The sequence below is a fragment of the Leguminivora glycinivorella genome, chromosome 17, assembly GCF_023078275.1.
Source record: "Leguminivora glycinivorella isolate SPB_JAAS2020 chromosome 17, LegGlyc_1.1, whole genome shotgun sequence".
Taxonomy (NCBI): domain Eukaryota; kingdom Metazoa; phylum Arthropoda; class Insecta; order Lepidoptera; family Tortricidae; genus Leguminivora; species Leguminivora glycinivorella.
Window position 1 is genome coordinate 3,237,442 of NC_062987.1, and position 21,866 is coordinate 3,259,307.

At 37.7% G+C, this 21,866-nt stretch overlaps 3 protein-coding genes across 3 annotated transcripts in view; all 3 read left to right on the forward strand.

Annotated features, from left to right (window-relative positions):
• The window catches only part of LOC125235089, a 241,470-nt gene that overhangs the window by 92,750 nt on the left and 126,854 nt on the right, over nt 1–21,866 (forward strand). The window lies entirely within an intron of this gene.
• On the forward strand, nt 2,655–4,342 carry LOC125235097. Its single transcript, XM_048141531.1, has 2 exons — nt 2,655–3,309; nt 3,808–4,342. The coding sequence occupies exons 1-2, from the start codon at nt 2,845–2,847 to the stop codon at nt 4,216–4,218; spliced, it is 876 nt and encodes a 291-aa protein (XP_047997488.1). The 5' UTR covers nt 2,655–2,844; the 3' UTR covers nt 4,219–4,342.
• On the forward strand, nt 7,084–20,655 carry LOC125235096. Its single transcript, XM_048141530.1, has 2 exons — nt 7,084–7,672; nt 19,514–20,655. The coding sequence occupies exons 1-2, from the start codon at nt 7,667–7,669 to the stop codon at nt 20,522–20,524; spliced, it is 1,017 nt and encodes a 338-aa protein (XP_047997487.1). The 5' UTR covers nt 7,084–7,666; the 3' UTR covers nt 20,525–20,655.

A 21,866-nucleotide genomic window follows, 5' to 3' on the forward strand; every position in this document is an offset into this window, starting at 1 on the left:
ACACAAACAGACAGACAGACATACACGTCAAACTTATAACACCCCGTCGTTTTTGAAAAATCGCTCTTATCTCTGAGGAAATGCACATTTTTCAAAATAAATTTTTGTTTCGGAAAACATTCTTCTCGGTCTCGTAGATAAATTCTTAAACGTGGAATTGTCGTCCACGGCAAGCAGAGCATACTCCGAGGACTATTTTGGTGCCGGACGCCATTCGTCACTCCATTGTCTGCTACAAAGTCTACAGACACGGCTGGTCGGCCAATGCCTCGAAGGGCTTATACTTAAATTAACCCGAATCGAAACTGAGAAACTATATTACTGTGACAAAACGATTGAAGTAGAAATGCTCCGCCATAGTCATGTAACATGTCAATGTCCTGTCCTATAAACTTTTTCTATTCTTTGTTTTATAAATCCAACGAAGGCCAATGTTAAAAACACCACTTTAAAAATCTCTTTTTGAACGCGAGTAACTATTGTAGGTACTACTTATGTATTGATTTATGTTAGTGCCACCCGCAAAAACGATGGATTCATTCGTGTGCATCGCTGCAGTAGTTACCTAATAGGGGTCATAATACCGTAAACGTCACCTGTCAATTGTCAACTGCGGAATATTTCTAGCGTCCCGAGGTCACGCCTATCAGGACCGATAACGGGCTAAGGCTGTCTGCCAGCTTACGTCGTGTTTATGTGTGTGCCATTAGGGGAACAAATGTTCAGAGACACGCGACGCGACCAAATCACGCGACGAGTGTGTTTCAATTCGTTAACTTTGTAATTTGCGCGCTTTTGTTTAGCTCCGCTACGAGACATTGGCTGATGGCTGCCTAGGTTATTGTTTAAGACTGTGTCTAGAACAAATATCTCAGAGTTGCCAGCTGATGTTAGGTTATTCTTTTATTTATGTACCTTAATGGCAATCCAGATAAATACTTGATAAAATTAAAAAGTAATCGATTGAACATTATCTAAGACTAATCGATTGAAGTTTGCGCTCTTCAATTTTTTTTTGGCCAATCTTATTAGGAATGCGCATACGAGTATAACGCGCACATATACATATATGTAATATTATACATATATTATAGTTAATCCATCAAAAAATGTTACGCTGTCTGGTCTGTAATCAGGGTTGTCGTTATTTTTATGAATAGGTACCAAGCTTTTACGTAGGTATGTAGGTATATCGGATTAAGAAAAGCTCAAAATAGGGCTAATTGGCGGCGTTTTCCATCATAAATACCTACGTAATTTACTCAGAAAAACTGGCACACCAAATAAAATAATTCCTAAAATACTTAGGTTTCGCAATTTCATTAGTTTCACCACGGTAACATTGAACATTGCCGACAATTGTCACCGGTGGTGACACCGGCTACTGCTTCCACGGTGGAGAGGCTCCTTAAGTTTCTACAGTGAACAATTTAGCTGAATGTGCAATTGTGCATTAAAGAAACTTAAATCAGATACCTACTGTGCTCATCTGGTGACTGCCGGGTAGAATTCCACCACCCTCGTTCCTTCCACGGGTTCAATTGTGATGTATCACTGCACTGTCACGATTTAGTGTTTTTTTTTTCAACCCATAAATCCTAAAACTGACACTTTTTACGAATGACCTCTTTTTCCTTCTCAGTTCCAGCTAAAAAAGATGACGGTCTAGATTTTGTTAGTAAATTCGACGTAGAAACTACGAAAGTGATTGGCAAACTTAAACAACAGAATGCTAATCGAATGCTAATGTGTACCTACTGCAGTTTCATCAGACCAATACGTCACAATACGTGGTCTGTGATCGTCTCACTGTAATTTCATCATTTCTACCACTGTCACGTGCTTTATCAACTGTGGGTCGGGTGAATAAGTAATTACTGAAGTCACGATGTACAATGTACATAGATAGTCAATCTTTAAATATAACTGCATTGTAAACATTACAGAATAATAATATCACAAGTATTTAAATAGTACATAAAAAAATAATTTTTTAAATAATTATTATTTTAAAGAAACAGATGTGATGACAATTGTTTTACTCTAGCTCTATTTTTAAATTTTCCAAGTTTGACGTTTAAATTAAAATAACGTTTACACCGGCAAGGTTGTCAAAATAGTTGCCAAACTTAGGCACGCCACACACAGTCTTAAAATTCATAATCTTAAAAAAAGACTTGTATGCAATCTGTCAGATCAATCTGAAAATTCATAATCTTAAAAAACAAGAGCGTATGTGAACAGTCGCGAAATTGTATGGAACTCCGTGCACTCGATCTGATTTTTATAAGAATATGATGTTTTCAGATTATGAATTTTAAGACTGTTTGTTGCCGGCACAGATGTCATATATACCATAGATCAAGCAAACGTATCTACTTAGCGTGTCAAATGAACTCAGTGAAATCCACTGAGTTGTCCGTCTTTACTCGCAGCTTGCAGCTTTCGGGCGTTAATTTTTGTAAGTTGAAGTCAACCAAAACATAAAAAATGCCTCGTTACGTGATATTCAATTGCAACAACACAAAAATTATGAACAATCAAGAGCCTGAGACATATTTAAAATTACAGGCAAGAATCAACTTCAGTACAAAATTTGACACGCTCGGCCCCTATACAAATATATGAATTTGTTTCTTCTATCTAAATTAAGTTCTGTGGTTGCCGGCCTTATCTTGACTGACGTTCCGGTCGCAAACCCCAATGTGAAACGCCATGGAGGACGCCGCACGGTGCGGCGCGCGGCGGGAGGGGTTCGCGGTGTGCGCGCACTCGCGCAGTCCAGTTCCAGTCCGCAACGCCGATCCGTGAGTTCGACGCGCGCATCGCCTGTCTAAAATAAAAATGGCAGTTTGGAGCACAGAAGCCGTCATAGGATTCATCCGCATATTCCGACAAAATACAAGTCTGTGGAAAGTTAAAAGCAAAGAATATTCTAATCGCCATATCAAAAACATGGCGTATGATGAGTTAGTGAATTATTGCAAGCAAATTGGATTCGCTTCAGCAAATCGGGATTTTGTTACAAAGAAGATTCAAAACTTGAGGGGTGCCTTCCGGAAAGAACTTAAAAAATTAACAGAAGCGCGGAAAACTGGAGGCTCGGAACTAGTGGTAAAACCGAGTCTTTGGTACTTTGACCTTCTTTACTTTACTAAGGATCAAGAGGATGATAATAAGGAGGAGGAAGCCGAGCCGCCAGAACGGTCTGACAAGTCATTACAGCGGCATTTGAGCATCGCATCACCGACACCGATTGCTGAGATCTCCTCGTTGCCGATTCGCGATGACACGGCAGAGGAAAGTAATGTAAGTTATAAAAAATCAAGGTTCTCTATCTAATTTATACCGTCGTGAGTTATAATTTCGTAGGCGAAATAATGAGAGAATGCCATTATAGGACATTCTTACACAGATTGACTGAGGCCCACCCACGGTAAGCTCAATAAGGCTTGTGTTGTGGGTACTCAGATAACGATATATATAATATATAAATACTTATATACATAGAAAATATCCATGACATCACACAAATAAATGCATTAGGCATTAAATCCGCCATTTGTAAATTTTTGTTTTATTTGTGCAATAAAGTTTAAATAAATAAATAAATACGGTTTTAGTCAAATTTATACACTCGCTAGACGTGTCAATAGTCTTCTCAAAAATTGAGTGAACTTTTAAAAAATGTACTATTTTAAAATTTCGCACCGGATAATACATTGTGTGGGTCGATTGAAGTTTTGAGTTATCTTTAAGATTGCATTGATTGATCTTAATAAAATAAATTACTAATTTTGTTTTCAGGAAAAACCTCGAAAAGTATTAAAGCGAAAAGCATTTGTCACCGATACTCAAATAAAACTCATGAAAGTGTGCACGGAGGCATTAAAAAGGAAAGAAATTACAGAGTTCGAAGGCATTGGTATTTCAGTTGCGAAAAAGTTGGAAAAAATGAATAGCCTCCAGGCTTTGTATGCTGAAAGCTTGATACATTCTGTTTTAAGGAAAGGTTTACTGAATCGTCTCACCGAAGAAACGGACATTTGTGATAAACAATGCAATAGAAACGTTCAGTTTTCGAGGCCATCACCATCAACATCATCAGATCACCCTAACTATTACGTAATTCAAAACGAAGATACTGGAACAGCACACACGGACCCACTTATTACTAATTTGATTGGCGACTCTTTTGTTAAAGTCGAACAGGACTAAATGACGACGTACGAAAGCACTTGACTTTACTACTTTGATATTGAAGAATTTGGAAGTTGAATTGTAAGCATACACCATGGCCGCATGTAATGATAAAATCAACAAATAAATAAAAACTAACCATCACACTGTTTCATTTCCTAGTATAGTATAGTAGACTATACATTTCCATTCGTCGCAAACTAACAACCCTGCCACGTCACACGCAACTCGGTTTAATACCTACAGTGCGTCACGTAGTGACACGCCTGACTGACTAATTGTGGTCAGACAATATTAACCAAACGTCGTATCTCTGCAAAGTATTATAACATTTATCTCTCTCCCTGTTAACTTAACCATTGTATAACCCATGAACCTACAATTCTATGGACGGATAACTCCGAAGAAAAACCTGTGATTCCATCATCCACATTGATAGCTTTGTCTATGACCTCATCCACTAATCTCCCGTCAGTCGGATCAAGGCGCCCGTGGCGAAAACATCTCCAGAAAAATAAGAAAATATGCCTACATGCGTTGTCAAATTGTGTAAAAATGACAACAATCGAAAGAAAAAAAAATACGGAGCAACTTTTCATGCGTAAATTAATACTTTATCACGTTATTATGCGTAAAATCACAATATTAATTAATGTTCATAATCGTAAACTAACAAACTGCAAAACAAGAGTGTGACCAGTATTTTTTTTAAATAGTGTTTGCACACGGCGCACTGAGTCATTATTATTTGTTAAAAACAAGATATTTCTAAGTTTCAAGTAAAATAATTAATTTTTGATAAATTAAGTGAAGAATTGATTTTCTTTTGACCTGAATTATAATTATTTTGATTTTAAATCGTGTTTGCACATCGCAAACCGTCTGCCATTGCTGGCTTGAAAGGTCGCCAACAAGCCATAAAATAAAATTAAAAAAAAAACGTCCGCCATTGTTGGATCACAGCCGGTCTTCAGTGAGACTCCCTCTGTTCTATTACTACTCTGTGGTATAACCTTTATTGTATCCAACATTTATCACAATTTTCAAAGCTTTTAAAAAAGAAGCTCGAACAGCTCCAGTTGTCTATCTAGTCTATGGCATCCGGTGCGACAAGCCATTAACTTTTTTGTGCACCAACATTGTCACGTTACTCTCAGAAAATCAAACAAACAAACAACAAACAAATATTGGGGACATCTTACACAGATCAACTTAGCCCCAAACTAAGCAAAGCTTGTACTATGGGTGCTAAGCGACGATATACATACTTAAATAGATAAATACATACTTATATACATAGAAAACGTCCATGACTTAGGAACAAATATCTGTGCTCATCACACAAATAAATGCCCTTACCGGGATTCGAACCCAGGACCGCCGCTCAGCAGGCAGGGTCACTACCGACTGAGCCAGACCGGTCGTCAAATCATCAGAAAATATTGTTTTATTAAATTGTTTAAATAAATATGCAGTGAATAACTATGTCAAAGTTATGTAGACAAGTGATTACAGTGAAAATGAGTGTGATTGACAGGCAAAATCATGTTCTTAGCGGTGATCCGCCTAATGTAAACAATGCGCCGGCGGCGGTCCGGCGCTCACTCCACAGCGACTCGTATTCAGTTTTGGGACTTATGTTTTAAACAAGTAAGGTAACAAGAACCTCAGGTATGTTGCGTTTATTGTTATATAATAACCAAACAAGATTATTTAGACAAATCTCAGTGTCATACATTCATATATCGAAATGGCGGAAGAGTACAACTTCCGTTTTGTTTTACTGTCAAACTCTATTGTTTGGATCAACACCGTCTCATGGACAGAGTATCATACCGTCTCTTTCTTTCGCTGTTATTAACCATACTTTAGAAAGAGTGGGTTATACTTTACCGTACTAGTAATACTGACTGACGCTTTATGTGTGCCAGACTTTATGACCAAAACGTTTGAATTGTTTATATATATATTTTTTTTTTCTATGCTGGCACTTTCCGGTTGCCCATAAACTATGTTCGTTTTTTCTCTCGTTTGAATACTGGTCTCGAAGTAAAACTATCGTTAACAAGTGCGTCGAAATTACTCTTATTTTTTCGCGAGTGCTGTTAAAATGGGAAAAAGGAAGAGAGATAAAGAAAAAGATGAAGTTTATATTAAGAAAAAGATAAAAAAAACTTCAAGAAAAGCTGCAAAGACATTCCGTCGAACCAGATCGCAGTTCTACTCCTCCTGTACAACCGCAGTCGAAGACTCCGCAGCAGCCGCCGACAGAAGACTCTTCACCATCACCGGCGTCTTCACCGTTGCATACTAGGCCACACGATGACCCTGATATAAATGCAGGTGCGTTTATGGTTAAATATACATAGTTCAGATTTATACTGAGGCTTCTTCTCGTCAACATCTCATACATATTAAACCGACCAATATAAGATGTAGCAAATACTGGCTAGGCAGAGTGGATATAAGACATGCCATTGACTATTATATCTTGTTTTATAGCAGGCGCTATCACAATGCGGATAGACAATGCTAATACAATATACAACTTTGCGCTATCACTTGCGGATAGACAGTTTAATACAAAATACACATTTTGCGCTATCACTTGAGGATAGACGAGCCTACATTCATGTACAACTTTGTCATAATATTACCTATTATTACAGAAATTGTGGACGATGAACTCCCTGAGGAGTTCCTACTTGCTCTGGGGACTGAAGGTCAGGAACAGGCAGAAGTTGGAAACCCTATCAGACCTGAATTGACCTCCCGCTGGACAAAAATTATGAATGACGGCTTGGGTAAAGAGGCTAGAGAAGCAATTGTGAAAAAATACCCTCCACCAGCCAATTTTTCTGCTGCAATAGCACCCATAATTAATCCAGAGATTGCGTCTACACTCTCAGATCCCTCGGTCAAAAGAGATAAAAGGATTATGATAAGACAGGGCTTAACAGGCACATTATTGTCTTGCCTAGGAAAATGCTTAACTGACGTTTTACTAGGAAATATTAACTCTAAAAAGTTAATTGAAGAAATCAATGACGCTGCGAAGTTGGCTGGGGAAATCCACCACCATGATTCAAATTCGAGAAAATTCTTTTGTTTGGCTGGAGCGAATAAAACCATCCAAGATGCCATTCGTCATCAAAAGACCGATAAGTTTTTATTTGGTACAGATTGTGCTGACAAGATCAGAGCTGCACAAACAATCCAGAAAACTTCAAATACTATTAAGAACCATCCAGAGAAAGAAAAGAAGCAGCAGAAACAAGCAGCAAATAACAAACAGTTCAAGCAGTTAAACTGGAAGAGCCCACCACAATACAGTCAGCAGAATCATCGGATGCGTGGTGGGCAACAATACCATCAACCCCGGAAGCACTACAACCAGCCTCACCGGAAAGAGAGACACAGCTCCCACAAGCAGAGGTCCAGATATCACCGATAGAACCTGAGGTACATGCAGGTAGACTTAAACATTTTATTGACAATTGAGATTACTGACGATCCAATAATTTTGAAATGGCTGGAAGGGTACGAAATTCCATTTCATACTATTCCTCCGCCTCATGAGGCAATACAAAAAGTGTGGCATGGAAAGGAAAAAGAAAGTATGACCTGTGAAATCCAGAAATTATTTAAACTTGGTGCAATTTCACAGTGTTCTCCAGACCTCAATCAGTTTACATCTCCAATTTTTTTAGTACCAAAACCCAATGGTTCATTTAGATTTATATTAAATCTAAAAAAGTTGAATGAATATGTAATAACACATCATTTTAAACTAGAGGATATTAGAACTGCTTGCAAATTGATATCAGAAGACTGTTTTATGGGTTCCATTGATTTGTCAGAGGCATATCTTTCCGTGCCAATTGCGGAGACACACAGGAAGTTTCTAAGGTTCCAATTTGATGGACAATTATTTCAGTTTAAGACCCCTTACTCCTTAGAGCGCTCATCAATTTCACGAAACGGCCATCGATAGATGGCGTTGGCGCTCGGTACGCGAGCACCGGCAACTCAACGCGCGTTTCAACGCAGACACGAATAATCTTGATAGTTTTGAATTAAATTGCTAATAACATAATTTTCAATTTTATATGGGGACTCTTTTTTTAATTTCATATTCATGGTATGGTAGTAGTAAATAAGGTATATGAATGTAGTAAAAGTATAGTACTCGTATTAGTCTACATGTACATATATAAATTCAGGTTTCCTAATTGATTAAATTCAACGACCAACACCGCTGAGCCGAAACTACGAAAGCTAGAAAGTCGAAATTTGTATAGATTGCATTAACAAAATTTCGAAGAGATAAAAATCGATTATGAAAATTTACACCCCTAGTAGAGGGAAAAAGGGGGTGAAAGTTTGTAGCGGGATCAATTTGTTTTTTTTTTATTAGGAAAATTTTAGTTAGGAACTTGAAATTAGAGAATAGTTTAATAGTGATTTCTGTTTTTTAGGGTTCCGTAGTCAACTAGGAACTCTTATAGTTTCGCCATGTCTGTCTGTCCATCCGTCCGTCCGTCCGTCCGTCCGTCCGTCCGTCCGTCCGCGGATAATCTCAGTAACCGTAAGCACTAGAAAGCTGAAATTTAGTAACAATATGTATATCAATCACGTCAACAAAGTGCAAAAATGAAAAATGGAAAAAAATGTTCTATTAGTGTAAAGTGGGGGCTGATTTTTTTTTCATTCCAACCCCAACGTGTGATATATTTTTGGATAGGTATTTAAAAATGAATAAGGGTTTACTAAGATCGTTTTTTGATAATATTAATATTTTCGGAAATTATCACAGTTATAGTGACTTTCATATTTTTATAAGAACAGCATGCACTTACGTCCAGAACAGTGACATTTGGTGCATTGGAACTGCTCATGATGTGTCACTTTTTAACCGTCGCCTCAAATCTGAGAGATTTGAGGCGAGGTTCTCAATTCGTCTGTATGTTTATTTATTTTTTTCATTTTTTTATGTTTGTTCCTCGATATCTCCGTTGTTACTGGACCGATTAAAAAAAAATTATTGAATGTATATGAATACAGATTGGTCCCATTTTTCTCAGAACCCAGTTCTGATGATGGGATCCTGGAGTAATCGAGGGAACTCCTCGAATCTGAAAGGCATACGTATGGTGATTTTTGTGTTTTTAAAGGAACAGCATGCATTTAGGTACGGAACAGTGACATTTGGTGCAGTGGAACTGCTGATGATGGCCAGAACGGAACTTCTCAAATCTGAACGGCACGCTTATAGTGACTTTGGTATTTTTATAAGAACAGCATGCACTTTCGTCCAGAACAGTGACATTTGGTGCAGTGGAACTGCTGATGATGGTCAGATCAGAACCGATCTTCTCAAATCTGAACGGAACACTTATAGTGACTTTGGTATTCTTATAAGAGCATCATGCACTTACGTCCAGTCCAGAACAGTGATATTTGGTGCAGTGGAACTGCTGATGATGGTCAGAACACTCAGAACCAAACTCTTCAAATCTGAACGGCACGCTTATAGTGACTTTGGTATTTTTATAAGAACAGCATGCACTTACGTCCGGAACAGTGACATTTGGTGCAGTGGAACTGCTGATGATGGTCAGAACCGAACTCCTCAAATCTGAACGGCACACTCATTGTGACTTTGGTATTTTTGTAAGAAAAGCATGCATTTAAGTTCAGAACAGTGACATTTATTTAGTTATGTTTGTTAAGCATAATTATTGAGTTTTCAAGTCAAAGTTTGTCAAGCTTCGATTTCTTATAATCGGATTCATGAGGAATTGAGAAACTCCTCAAACCTTAGCGTTATACGTATATTGATTTGTGTTGCCATCAAATAATTAAAGCATTAAAAGCAGTTTTAAAAAATACCTACACATTTCTACATAATCCAACATTCGCAAGTAGCTTTCACCACAACCCGAAAGGCGGCGGTTTTTTTTCTTAAAAAATATTAAACGGTTTTTTATGGGATAGGAGGCAAACGAGCAGATAGGCTGCCTGATGGTAAGCGATCACTGCCGCCCATGGACACCAGAAGCACCAGAAGTGTTGGAAGTGCGTTGCCGGCCTTTAAGATGGATGTACGCTCTTTTCTTGAAGGTTTGATGGTCGCATTGGTCCGGAAATACCGCTGGCGACAATTCATTCCACAGTTTAACTGTGCATGACGTGACCAAATTTGCAAAACATTGCGTCTTAGAAACATTTTAAAGGGTGAAAATCAAAATATGTACACCGTGTCCAATAAGTTTGAATACAGCACAAATAGCCAATAAAACAAAATGAACAAATAGTTACTACATTATTATTATATTTTATGAATGGCACTCTTATTTACTACATTCACAACAAATGTTTTGGAATAACTCCAGCATTAACTTGTTTACCAGCCTCAAACGCTTCTCAAACGGATCACATGCGGCACGCACCGTTTTCTTCACATTTCATCCCAAATACTCTCAATAATCTTTTTGAAATGATCTAGGTTTATGATTTTATAAAAATTTAGTCTTCAAAGCATGTATGACCATACAAAGTAGTCTAATACGCCTAAACCTGGAGGCCTGGGTGGCCACTCATGTTTCGGATAAAAAACTGCCAAATTAGTCTGAAACTACGCTAGAATACCATTTGCCGAATGTGCTGGAGGTGCGTCTTGTTGGGACACATGATACTCATTCCCAAGCATCCTTTTTAACTTTAAGGCATTTTTTTCTCCAAAACCTTGGTTTTAAAGAAAAAAAACGTTGATTTTAATGCTTTTATCTGTAAGTACTGAAGGTAGTTTACCTCGCTTACATACTGCATCCCACACCTGGGCCGATGGTGAGCTCTGGAACCTAGGTACATTTTTCTAGTTGCCCGGAACGTTATCTATCCTCGGTACCCATAATAGTTTATTTTGGACACGTGGCGTCTGTTTTATCACATACAGATTCTGCTTATAAAAAATAACTCGTCACCTGCGTGCCGAGCAAGTATTTTGTTGGCACTTTACCTCTTTGTTTTTCTTAGACACTTTGGAAATTTCATGAACTTTGTGCTTGTATTTTATTAAAAGGAATATACTCTTTAGTTTAAATAAGAATTTGATGGCCTGTGATCCCTATATCTTTAGAACTGAGGTAAAATGTGAGTATTCGGACTTATTGGACACGGTGTACATGTTCGTTCTAAAAGTAGCTGATCAAGCATCGTCGGTTTGGAAAGCCTGCGGTAAAATTTTTGCTCATTACTATACATATTCGATTTAAAGGGTTTTGAGATTTAGGAAATAAAAGAACGCTTCATTAGATTTAATTTAATAGCATTATATAATTATAATCTCAATGTAAGTGCAAGCAGTCTTATTTACAATAAACTTAAAAGCGGAAACAAATATATGCAGAAAGAAAAAAAAGAAGCTGTCAATACTGAATCCCCTAGGGTAGCTATGTATGAATAGCACAGAAAAGTATTAAAATAAAATAAAAACCGGCCAAAAGCGTGTCGGGCCACGCTCAGTGTAGGGTTCCGTAGTTTTCCGTATTTTTCTCAAAAACTAACCTATAAAGTTCAAAACAAATTTTCAAAGAAAGTCTTTGTAAAGTTCTACTTTTGTGATTTTTTTCATATTTTTAAACATATGGTTCAAAAGTTATAGCGATTATTTCCGAAACTATGAAAATTATCAAAAATCGATCTTAGTAAAACTTAATTCATTTTTAAATACCTATCCAACAATATATCACACGTTGGGGTTGAAATGAAAAAAAATATCTGCCCCCTCTTTACATGTAGGGGTACCCTAATAAAACATTTATTATTATTAACGACCTTCCACATATTTATAATGAGCCCAAACATGATGGGGTTATGATGAGGAGAATAGCAGTTCTGTTGACCACCTCCTGACTCCATCATGAGACCTTGGACCTCATCTAGTTCGATGGTGCTCGTCAGCCCAAATCTAATGAGCCCGAACATGATGGGGTTATGATGAGGAGAATAGCAGTTCTGTTGGCCACCTCCTGACTCCATCATGAGACCCTGGACCTCATCTAGTTCGATGGTGCTCGTCAGCCCAAATCTAATGAGCCCAAACATGATGGGGTTATGATGAGGAGAATAGCAGTTCTGTTGACCACCTCCTGACTCCATCATGAGACCTTGGACCTCATCTAGTTCGATGGTGCTCGTCCGCCCAAATCTAATGAGCCCGAACATGATGGGGTTATGATGAGGAGAATAGCAGTTCTGTTGGCCACCTCCTGACCCCGTCATAAGACCTTGGACCTCATCTAGTTCGGTGGTGCTCGTCAGCCCAAATCTAATGAGCCCAAACATGATGGGGTTATGATGAGGAGAATAGCAGTTCTGTTGACCACCTCCTGACTCCATCATGAGACCCTGGACCTCATCTAGTTCGATGGTGCTCGTCAGCCCAAATCTAATGAGCCCAAACATGATGGGGTTATGATGAGGAGAATAGCAGTTCTGTTGACCACCTCCTGACTCCATCATGAGACCTTGGACCTCATCTATTTCGATGGTGCTCGTCAGCCCAAATCTAATGAGCCCGAACATGATGGGGTTATGATGAGGAGAATAGCAGTTCTGTTGGCCACCTCCTGACCCCGTCATGAGACCTTGGACCTCATCTAGTTCGCTGGTACTCGTCAGCCCAAATCTAATGAGCCCAAACATGATGGGGTTATGATGAGGAGAATAGCAGTTCTGTTGGCCACCTCCTGACCCCGTCATAAGACCTTGGACCTCATCTAGTTCGGTGGTGCTCGTCAGCCCAAGTTTAATGAGCCCAAACATGACGGGGTTATGATGAGGAGAATAGCAGTTCTGTTGACCACCTCCTGACTCCATCATGAGACCCTGGACCTCATCTAGTTCGATGGTGCTCGTCAGCCCAAATCTAATGAGCCCAAACATGATGGGGTTATGATGAGGAGAATAGCAGTTCTGTTGACCACCTCCTGACTCCATCATGAGACCTTGGACCTCATCTAGTTCGATGGTGCTCGTCAGCCCAAATCTAATGAGCCCGAACATGATGGGGTTATGATGAGGAGAATAGCAGTTCTGTTGGCCACCTCCTGACCCCATCATGAGACCTTGGACCTCATCTAGTTCGATGGTGCTCGTTAGCCCAAATCTAATGAGCCCAAACATGATGGGGTTATGATGAGGAGAAAAGCAGTTCTGTTGACCACCTCCTGACTCCATCATGAGACCTTGGACCTCATCTAGATCGATGGTGGTCATCAGCCCAAATCTAATGAGCCCAAACATGGTGGAGTTATGATAAAATAGCAGTTCTGTTGAACATCTCCTGCCTGACTCCATCATCATGAGAACCAGAACCTCATCCTGGTCCCAAAATATAATAATAATTCAAACTCTCAACAAACTTCACGTATAACTTAAAATCCAAAATCATATGAAAAGCATGTCGAATGCTAAAATTGCATAAGGTGTAAAAAGGATCAAGATTTGTTTAGTCGCAGTTTACGGCACTTCTCGGAACTATCGAGCTGCTTACGAAAGCTAGGTGCGCCGGACGATCAAACGCAGGTCCGTTGTCTTCGAGCGCTCGGCGCAGACTGAGCGGGCTCGCGTTAGCACAGTGTCTTTTATTCGAAATTTAGGTGTTTTAAAAACGTATCTATCGACAGAAAGGTATGTCTTATATGTATGATTTTTTTCTTATAGGTCAATAAGAAGTTCTAGTTTAGGATAATATTATTCAAGAGTTACAAAAAATGCAGGAATCGCAGGAAAAATACATAATGTAAACCTCTTTTTATCGAAAAAATGGGGAGGATACGGAAGGTTATTTATCCACCATTTCAAGTAAATCTTAAAATGTCAAAGTATTAGCTAACTCGTACAGGATATAACAAATAGGATTGTGATCATTTATTACCCCAAATAACATTTTTAACAGCACAATCACGATTCTAAACGAGCTATCCCACTATGAAAATTGAAAACGTCTTCCGAAAAAACTGATTTTTCGGAAGTATAAAAAGACATATTTTAAAGTAGTACCAATTGACTTTCTAGCTTAAGATATGAACTTTTAGGAACATTATCATTTTTTTAATAATCATTTATAGTTTCTTTATAATTTTGAATGAAAAAGGTTCTATTTTGCAAAAAACGCTCGTCTTTAGGAATAAGGCCTCCGTATGGCCTATGCTCAGCTCCCTATGTTTTCACTAAATTAGTTAAGGCGAGATGATCTGTCAAACTAACCAATCCAAGGGGGTGAGGTGCGCGGCGTCCGGGCAGCCCCGCCCGCGCGGCTCTGTTCGCTTGTCGCACACGGGAACTCAAATTCGCGCGGCAGCATGGCACAGACGGATCGCAGTATAATGATCGCCGTATTTTAACTGGGCTTTCTTAGTTTTTTCATGAAATAGGAGGCAAATGAGCAGCTGTATCGCCTGATTGTAAATGATCACCGCCTTTATTTTCTTTATTAGGTTTCATCATTTGTGTAAGTAATACTAATTATTTATAGTTACAGTGTGTTTGGTCAGCGTTGTCGGAGATTTTAAGGACGTACCTAAACTACAATCAATTTTATCGTTTTTTTTGCATAGTGACTTTTGAGGTCATTATGAACAACTTTTATTAAGGGTCCAATGCTGAAACCACGAAATAAAAATTGGATGTTCCATAGAAATGAGCTGTAGGTATCATGACAGTCGAAATGTATAAAAAAAGATATTTTTTTTTTGCGTTTTCAACATTAGTCCCATAGTAAATAGGAGCACAATTTGAAAATAACGAGTTACAACTATTTACCTGCAAAGATAATACTGTGTAGAGAATTTTATGGAAATATACCTACTTCTCCTAAACATCATAACTGTAGCTTTTACGGTTTTCCTGGATATATAAAAAAAACTGAAAATGAATATATGAAAAACTGAAGGGAGGAGGGGAAAGATTAACATCTCGGCGAGTTTTCTACTTCATGTAGAAGTTTTTTCTTATAAACATATTGTTAACAGAACACAGTAACCGTCAGCTTCTTTGACCATAGACTTTATGTAAAAAGATTATTATGTCATGTCACTGTTGTTTAAAAATACACATTAAATTTGTCAGTCGTGAATAAATAACGCTTTTTCATTTTCATATTGAAAGCTTTTAAGCTGTATACATGCCAGGGTCGAATTTTATTCTTGTTGTTTATGAACCTAAGTACTAATGGCAGGTTACTTACTTGTATATTTTGATGATCATCATTCAAACATGATGAAATCACTCATCTAGTCACTGATGAAATCTATGCTATTTATATTAAGATATGAATAAAATCTATCTAGATATCATATCCTGACAATTATATTTATCTGGTTTAAACCAGACCAAAATTTCGAGGATTCAGAAGAACGACAAAATGCTTCAACAAACAGCTTTTCTCTTCGCTTCACTCGTGTTGGCGTGGGCACTACCGCCACTACCGTACCTCCAAATAAAATACAACCCAGCACAAGATAAAGTATCAATACCATTCTATGCCTACCTTGAATTCTTAAGTATATTCATATCAAGTATCAACTGTTGTCAAAGGAGTCAGACAGCTTGTTGAAGGATTCATATAATCTTGCAAATTAGGCAAATATCTGTAAATATAAAGTACCGTAATCATACCCACCAAATAAAAGTAAAAAAAATTGTCCAGCTTTATCAATGTATGATTATGGACTTTCATCAAAATTTATTGAGAAGTTAAAATACTGAAATCTTTTAACTATTGTGGAAAAATGGCGACAGTTGTCAAACAAAATTTCTGTCAGGCTGGCCACATGTTTGGCATAGACACAGAAAAAATATAGACGGAGGGTAGCACGATCTAATTAACCTTATACCAAATTTTTAAAGACAGAAATACCTACCCTACCTGATCTTCAATCAGTACTGTACCTACCGCCGCCTTTTCTTTCGAACAACTCAATATTTTTAAGAAAATTATACGTAAGTTTCTTCACTAGCTGGACATCAGTCATATATTTTCCAAGTGGAAAAGTTGTGCTGTAATGACGTCACAGACGCGTCATCTAGGGGTTTCTAAAATCTATAAAAGACAAACAAATAATAATAATTCCGCCTGCCTCGATAACTTGTTAACGCAATGTTATGGTAGGTGTCCGGACCTTTGCAATAGCCCATTTTCATAACTCATCCAAACTTCAACCCATAGACCTGATTTATTCTTTCCATTTTATTGACAATATTTAGTTTCCAATGCCTGCTGAAACCGGTTCACGGGTATCTATTCATGTACCCGTGAATGGGTTCCAGCAGGCGTTCTACATGACATCAAATATCTCCAAACGGCCTCTACGTGTTGGATCTATATCCCCACGCACGCCTTATAAATGACCGGGCTCGAAAGACCCGAGAGTTTAAAAACGGAGAAACAAATAATAATAATATGCCCGCAGGGCAGCTTGTGGCGAGCTGTTGGGGAGTGACGACCCCACGGACCCGAGTGTTCCCGAGAGTCGGTCAGGGTCTCCGTCTCCGGCGTGTCTTCGCCGGCCGGAGTGGAACCCCAAGGGGACTCGTATGACTCTCAGCTCTGGCTTGCCTTCATTGGCCGTCCAGAGAGGAACGTCTGAGCTGTCGCTCCAGGGGTGGAAGTGTTAAAGGGCATAACGCCGCGAGTAACTTCGGAGAAAGCGCAGCACCACCTCTCGACACCCCTGAGCCACTCATGCCGGTGTTGCGCCTGGCCGTCTCTACGATGGCGAATCAGGTGCCCATCTACCGAGTGGCAAGTCACCGCCTGCCTAGATAACTTGTGCTTACAATGTTATGGCAGGTGTCCGATTTCTTTCTGCAATAGCCCAATCTTTTTTCCACCCAAACTTAAACCATAGACCAGTATTCTATCCATATTATTTACAATATTTTCCAATGCCTGTTGAAACCGATTCACGGGTATCTATTCTTGTACCTGTGAATGGGTTCCAGCAGGCGTTCTACATGACATCAAATATCTCCAAACGGCCTCTACGTGTTGGATCTATATCCCCACGCACGCCTTATAAATGACCGGGCTCGAAAGACCCGAGACTTTAAAAACGGAGAAACATAATAATATATACTTTATTGTACACCACTTATTGACAATGAGATTCAGTACAAAAACAAAACGTATTAAGAAGCAGGTAACAACAGGCGGTCTTATCGCTAAAAAGCGATCTCTACCAGACAACCTTAGGGTAGCAGGAAACAGATTGCAAAGAACAATGAACGGGTAGTGCCAACATAAAAATTACGTAGGTATCTATGATGTTTAGATATCGTAAATGTCACTTGATAACATCATATGAAAATTAAATACTTACGAGTATATATAAATTATCATTTTCCTCCCTTTTCACAGTCTTTGATTAGAATTTTCTTTATTTATTTGTTTTCTAGCACGCAATTATTTTTTCTGCCTCCTCAAACCTTTGTTCCCCATTGTTTCAATGACACGTGACCACGCGGAGAAAACTGACACAGGTCCATCCTCTGAGAGCGCCGCCGCGCGACTGAAGAGGCCATAAGTGCCATCGAAAATATTTTCAATTTCAAAAATTTGAAAAAAAAAAAATTTTTTTTTGCAAAAACAGGATTAGTAACAGGTCTTAAAATTGGGTTAATAGTTGTTCCATCTTTCCTTTGCGGATTTGGTAGTATTTGGTAAATATTATATTATTTTAATGACGCTACCGGCACAAACTCATCAGATTCATCTAGATAATCTTATTACCTATATATTGAAGTAAAAAACAAGTCAAAAAAGTTGTTATCCTAGCTATGGGAACGATTTATTGTTAAAAGAAGAGGTAACTTTGGAGTCATTTTCTATCGAGCGAAGTTGTAACATTCATGTTGTTCAACTCCATAACATACTCACCAGATCCTGAAATTTAACATATATCGTTTTCAGATTTTTCCATTGCGTTTTCCTATGTTTTTAACGGCTTCAAAAAACGAGTGCGCGCAGCGTCTACGGAAATATATCGCCTTAAACCAGTTAGTACCTACCTCAGAGAACAAAATATAATTTTGACATGCTACCTAGACGACAGTATTTATTTTAACCAATCATATAATGGATGTTTAAATGATATCAAAGTAGCATGTAAACTATTTCAGGACCTAGGGTTTGTAATTAATTTTGAAAAAAGTTCTTTGACCCCTAGCAAAACATGCAAGTATCTGGGATTTAATCTCGATTCTACTAACCTCTCCTTATCAGTTCCACAGAAGAAACAACTTAGTATTCTGGAAATTATTCAGCAGTTCAAATGTAAAAGATCCTGTTCAATAAGGGAATTCTCCCAATTACTGGGAAAACTTAACTCTGTTTGTCCAGCTGTTCCATATGGCTGGGTTTATACTAAACTACTAGAAAGAGAAAAATATCTTGCATTATTAAAATCCAAGGAGAACTATGAAGCCAACATGATTCTTCCTAATATTATTTTTTCTGAACTTCATTGGTGGAGTCAAAATTTACACAAATTCAACATAATTAAAAATCACGATTTTTGCATTGAAATTAACACCGATTCGTCGAAAACTGGCTGGGGGCAGTATGTGCATCAAATAGAACATCTGGATCATGGTCAAAACTTGAACAAGAAAGTCATATAAACTATCTAGAGATAAAAGCAGCTTTTTTAGGTCTACAATGTTTTGCTAATAATTTACATGACTGTGAGATTCTTTTAAGAGTTGATAATACAACTGCAGTAGCTTATATAAACAAGATGGGTGGCATTCAGTTTCCTCATCTCAATCAAATTACAAGGGAAATGTGGAAGTGGTGTGAGGAAAGAAATATTTGGATATTTGCTTCCTATATAAACACTAACGATAATTTTGAAGCAGATGAACAATCCAGAAAAATTAATATTGAATGGGAAATTTCCCAGAAATATTTTGATAAAATCATACAAACATTTGGCCACCCTGATATAGACTTATTTGCGTCAAGGATTAATAATAAATGCCTGAAGTTCATTTCCTGGAAACCTGATCCATATGCTTTCGCCGTAGATGCCTTCACTGTCAATTGGAGTGATATTTTCTTTTACGCCTTTCCTCCTTTTTCCTTATTGTTAAAATGTCTAAACAAAATTAAAAGGGAAAAAGCGGAAGGTATACTAGTGTTCCCATATTGGCCCTCTCAGTCATGGTTCCCTCTTCTAAAATCATTGTTAATTACAGACCCTTTAATATTCAAGCCTAATAAAAATTTACTGTCGTCTCCTTTCAGAGATGTCCATCCCCTACATCGTCACCTTACCCTGGCTGCCGGGCTGCTATCGGCGAGGCATACAGTAGGCGCGGAACGCCAAAATCAGCAATTCAGATAATGTTAAATTCTCTTTCAAATAACACGCTGAAACAGTATGATACTTCTTTCAAACAATGGTGGCTATTCTGTAAGCAAAATAAGGTTGATGTTTATCAGGCGTCTATACCATTCGTACTTAAGTTTTTAACAGAGCGTTTTGAAAATGGAGCCTCTTATGGCACAATTAATAGTACTAGATCCGCTCTATCTCTTCTTATTGGACCTAGAATAGGAAATGATGATAGGATAAAACGGTTTGTTAAAGGAGTATTTCGATTAAAACCTCCTACTCCAAAATATAATATAACATGGGACCCTAGCATTGTCCTCAATTATTTAAAAGGCTTGTACCCTAACGAAGTTATAAGCTTGGAACAGCTTACCCATAAAGTGGTGATGTTACTTGCCTTAACGACAGGACACAGAGTCCAAACATTATCCTTAATTAAGATTAATAATATTCAATTTACTCATGAGGGAGTTCAAATTTTTATACCAGATTTAATTAAAACTTCAGGAAAAAACAGTAAACAACCATTATTAAATTTAAAAATATTCAGTAATAAGATTGAAGTCTGCCCAGTCACTACTTTAAATTCTTATATCAAAAGAACACAGTCTATTAGAGATACTAACAGTCTTTTAATTACGCATAAAAAACCTCACCATGCTGTTTCTACACAGACTATAAGTCGCTGGATAAAAAATGTACTTAAGGAGGCAGGCATAGACGTTAACATCTTTACAGCCCATAGCACTAGACACGCCAGCACATCAGCTGCAAGCAGATCTGGTATATCCATAGATATTATCCAAAAAACAGCTGGTTGGTCAGAAAACTCTATTTGCTTTGCTAAGCATTATAACAGACCAATTTCTTCAGAACCTGACCAGTTTTGTAGTACGATATGTAACTTGATATCAGAATGAATGTCATGTTGATTATAATTACATTGTTATCTTAAATGTTACTGATTTAATAAACAGCTTTATTTCTTAATCAGATTGTATGATTATGTACTCGCAACCCTATCTTTGAACATCTACAATGGTTAAGTTAACAGGGAGAGAGATAAATGTTATTATTAGATGAAACGAACTTACCTTAAGTGAAGTTCTATCTTAATAACATGATTCTCTCTCCCTGTTAAGAGAGTCCCATCCCTTCCCTTGTGTATATATGCTAATATACTTTTCCCATTTACAGGGTTGCTCTAATAATCTACTGAAATATACTTTAAACGAAATGACTTGTCGCACCGGATGCCATAGACTAGACAACTGGAGCTGTTCGAGCTTCTTTTTTAAAAGCTTTGAAAATTGTGATAAATGTTGGATACAATAAAGGTTATACAATGGTTAAGTTAACAGGGAGAGAGAATCATGTTATTAAGATAGAACTTCACTTAAGGTAAGTTCGTTTAATCTAATAATAATAACTTATGACCTTTATGTAATTAGGATTATTCTAAGTAAACAGCACGCTAGTGGGTCACTTACCTAAACATAGCTTATGAGGACATTGAGGACACAATAACAGTAGGTAATATACTTGAGAAACAACTGTCTGGTTGGACGGGACTTAAAGCCGTAGAAATGCAAGCAAGCAGATGTATATTTCAATGACATGACTTTCGTGCATCATGGTTTCTTTAAAAAAGTGGGAGAGGAGAGGATATAAATAAAGTGGGAATAACGGTCAGTAGCGGCAGGGCTAGCAATCACCGTGTCGCCCAGTCGTCCCCAAAAAGAATAGAATAGAATAGAATAGCTTTATTTGCATAGAATAAGTATTACATGATTTATGTCTACAGATGTTATTTTGACAATTTGTTGCTTATTCTGCTATATGTATTTAAAAATACTAGCATGCAAAATTTTACAAAATACTTAATAACTATTTTTAATTAATTAACAATTTTGCTCCTGCATGTTTTCTTTGAGAAAATCATCGTGGCAATAATAATTTTTATCTAATAAATAACCAACAAGAACTTTTTTAAACTTATTTACATGTAACTCTTTCATGCTTTTCGGTAACTTGTTATACAATTTAATGCACATTGCAAAACACTGTCTGTGATATAATGAAGTTCTTGGAATACTGTCATGCACGAGGCGGCCTTCATTTCTCGTACCCCTCGGAAACACGGATTGAGCCGTCGTGAAAAGGTCCATATGATTTTTGACGAACATGCATGACTCTAAAATATATAAAGACGGAAGTGTAAGGATCTTTAGAGATTTGAACATTTCTCTACACGATTTAAAT

Coding starts and splice junctions, on each gene's coding strand:
- LOC125235097 (XM_048141531.1), top strand. CDS start 2,845: ATGGCAGTTTGGAGCACAGAAGCCGTCATAGGATTCATCCGCATATTC. Junction 3,310..3,807: donor ACACGGCAGAGGAAAGTAAT/GTAAGTTATAAA, acceptor TTTTGTTTTCAG/GAAAAACCTCGAAAAGTATT.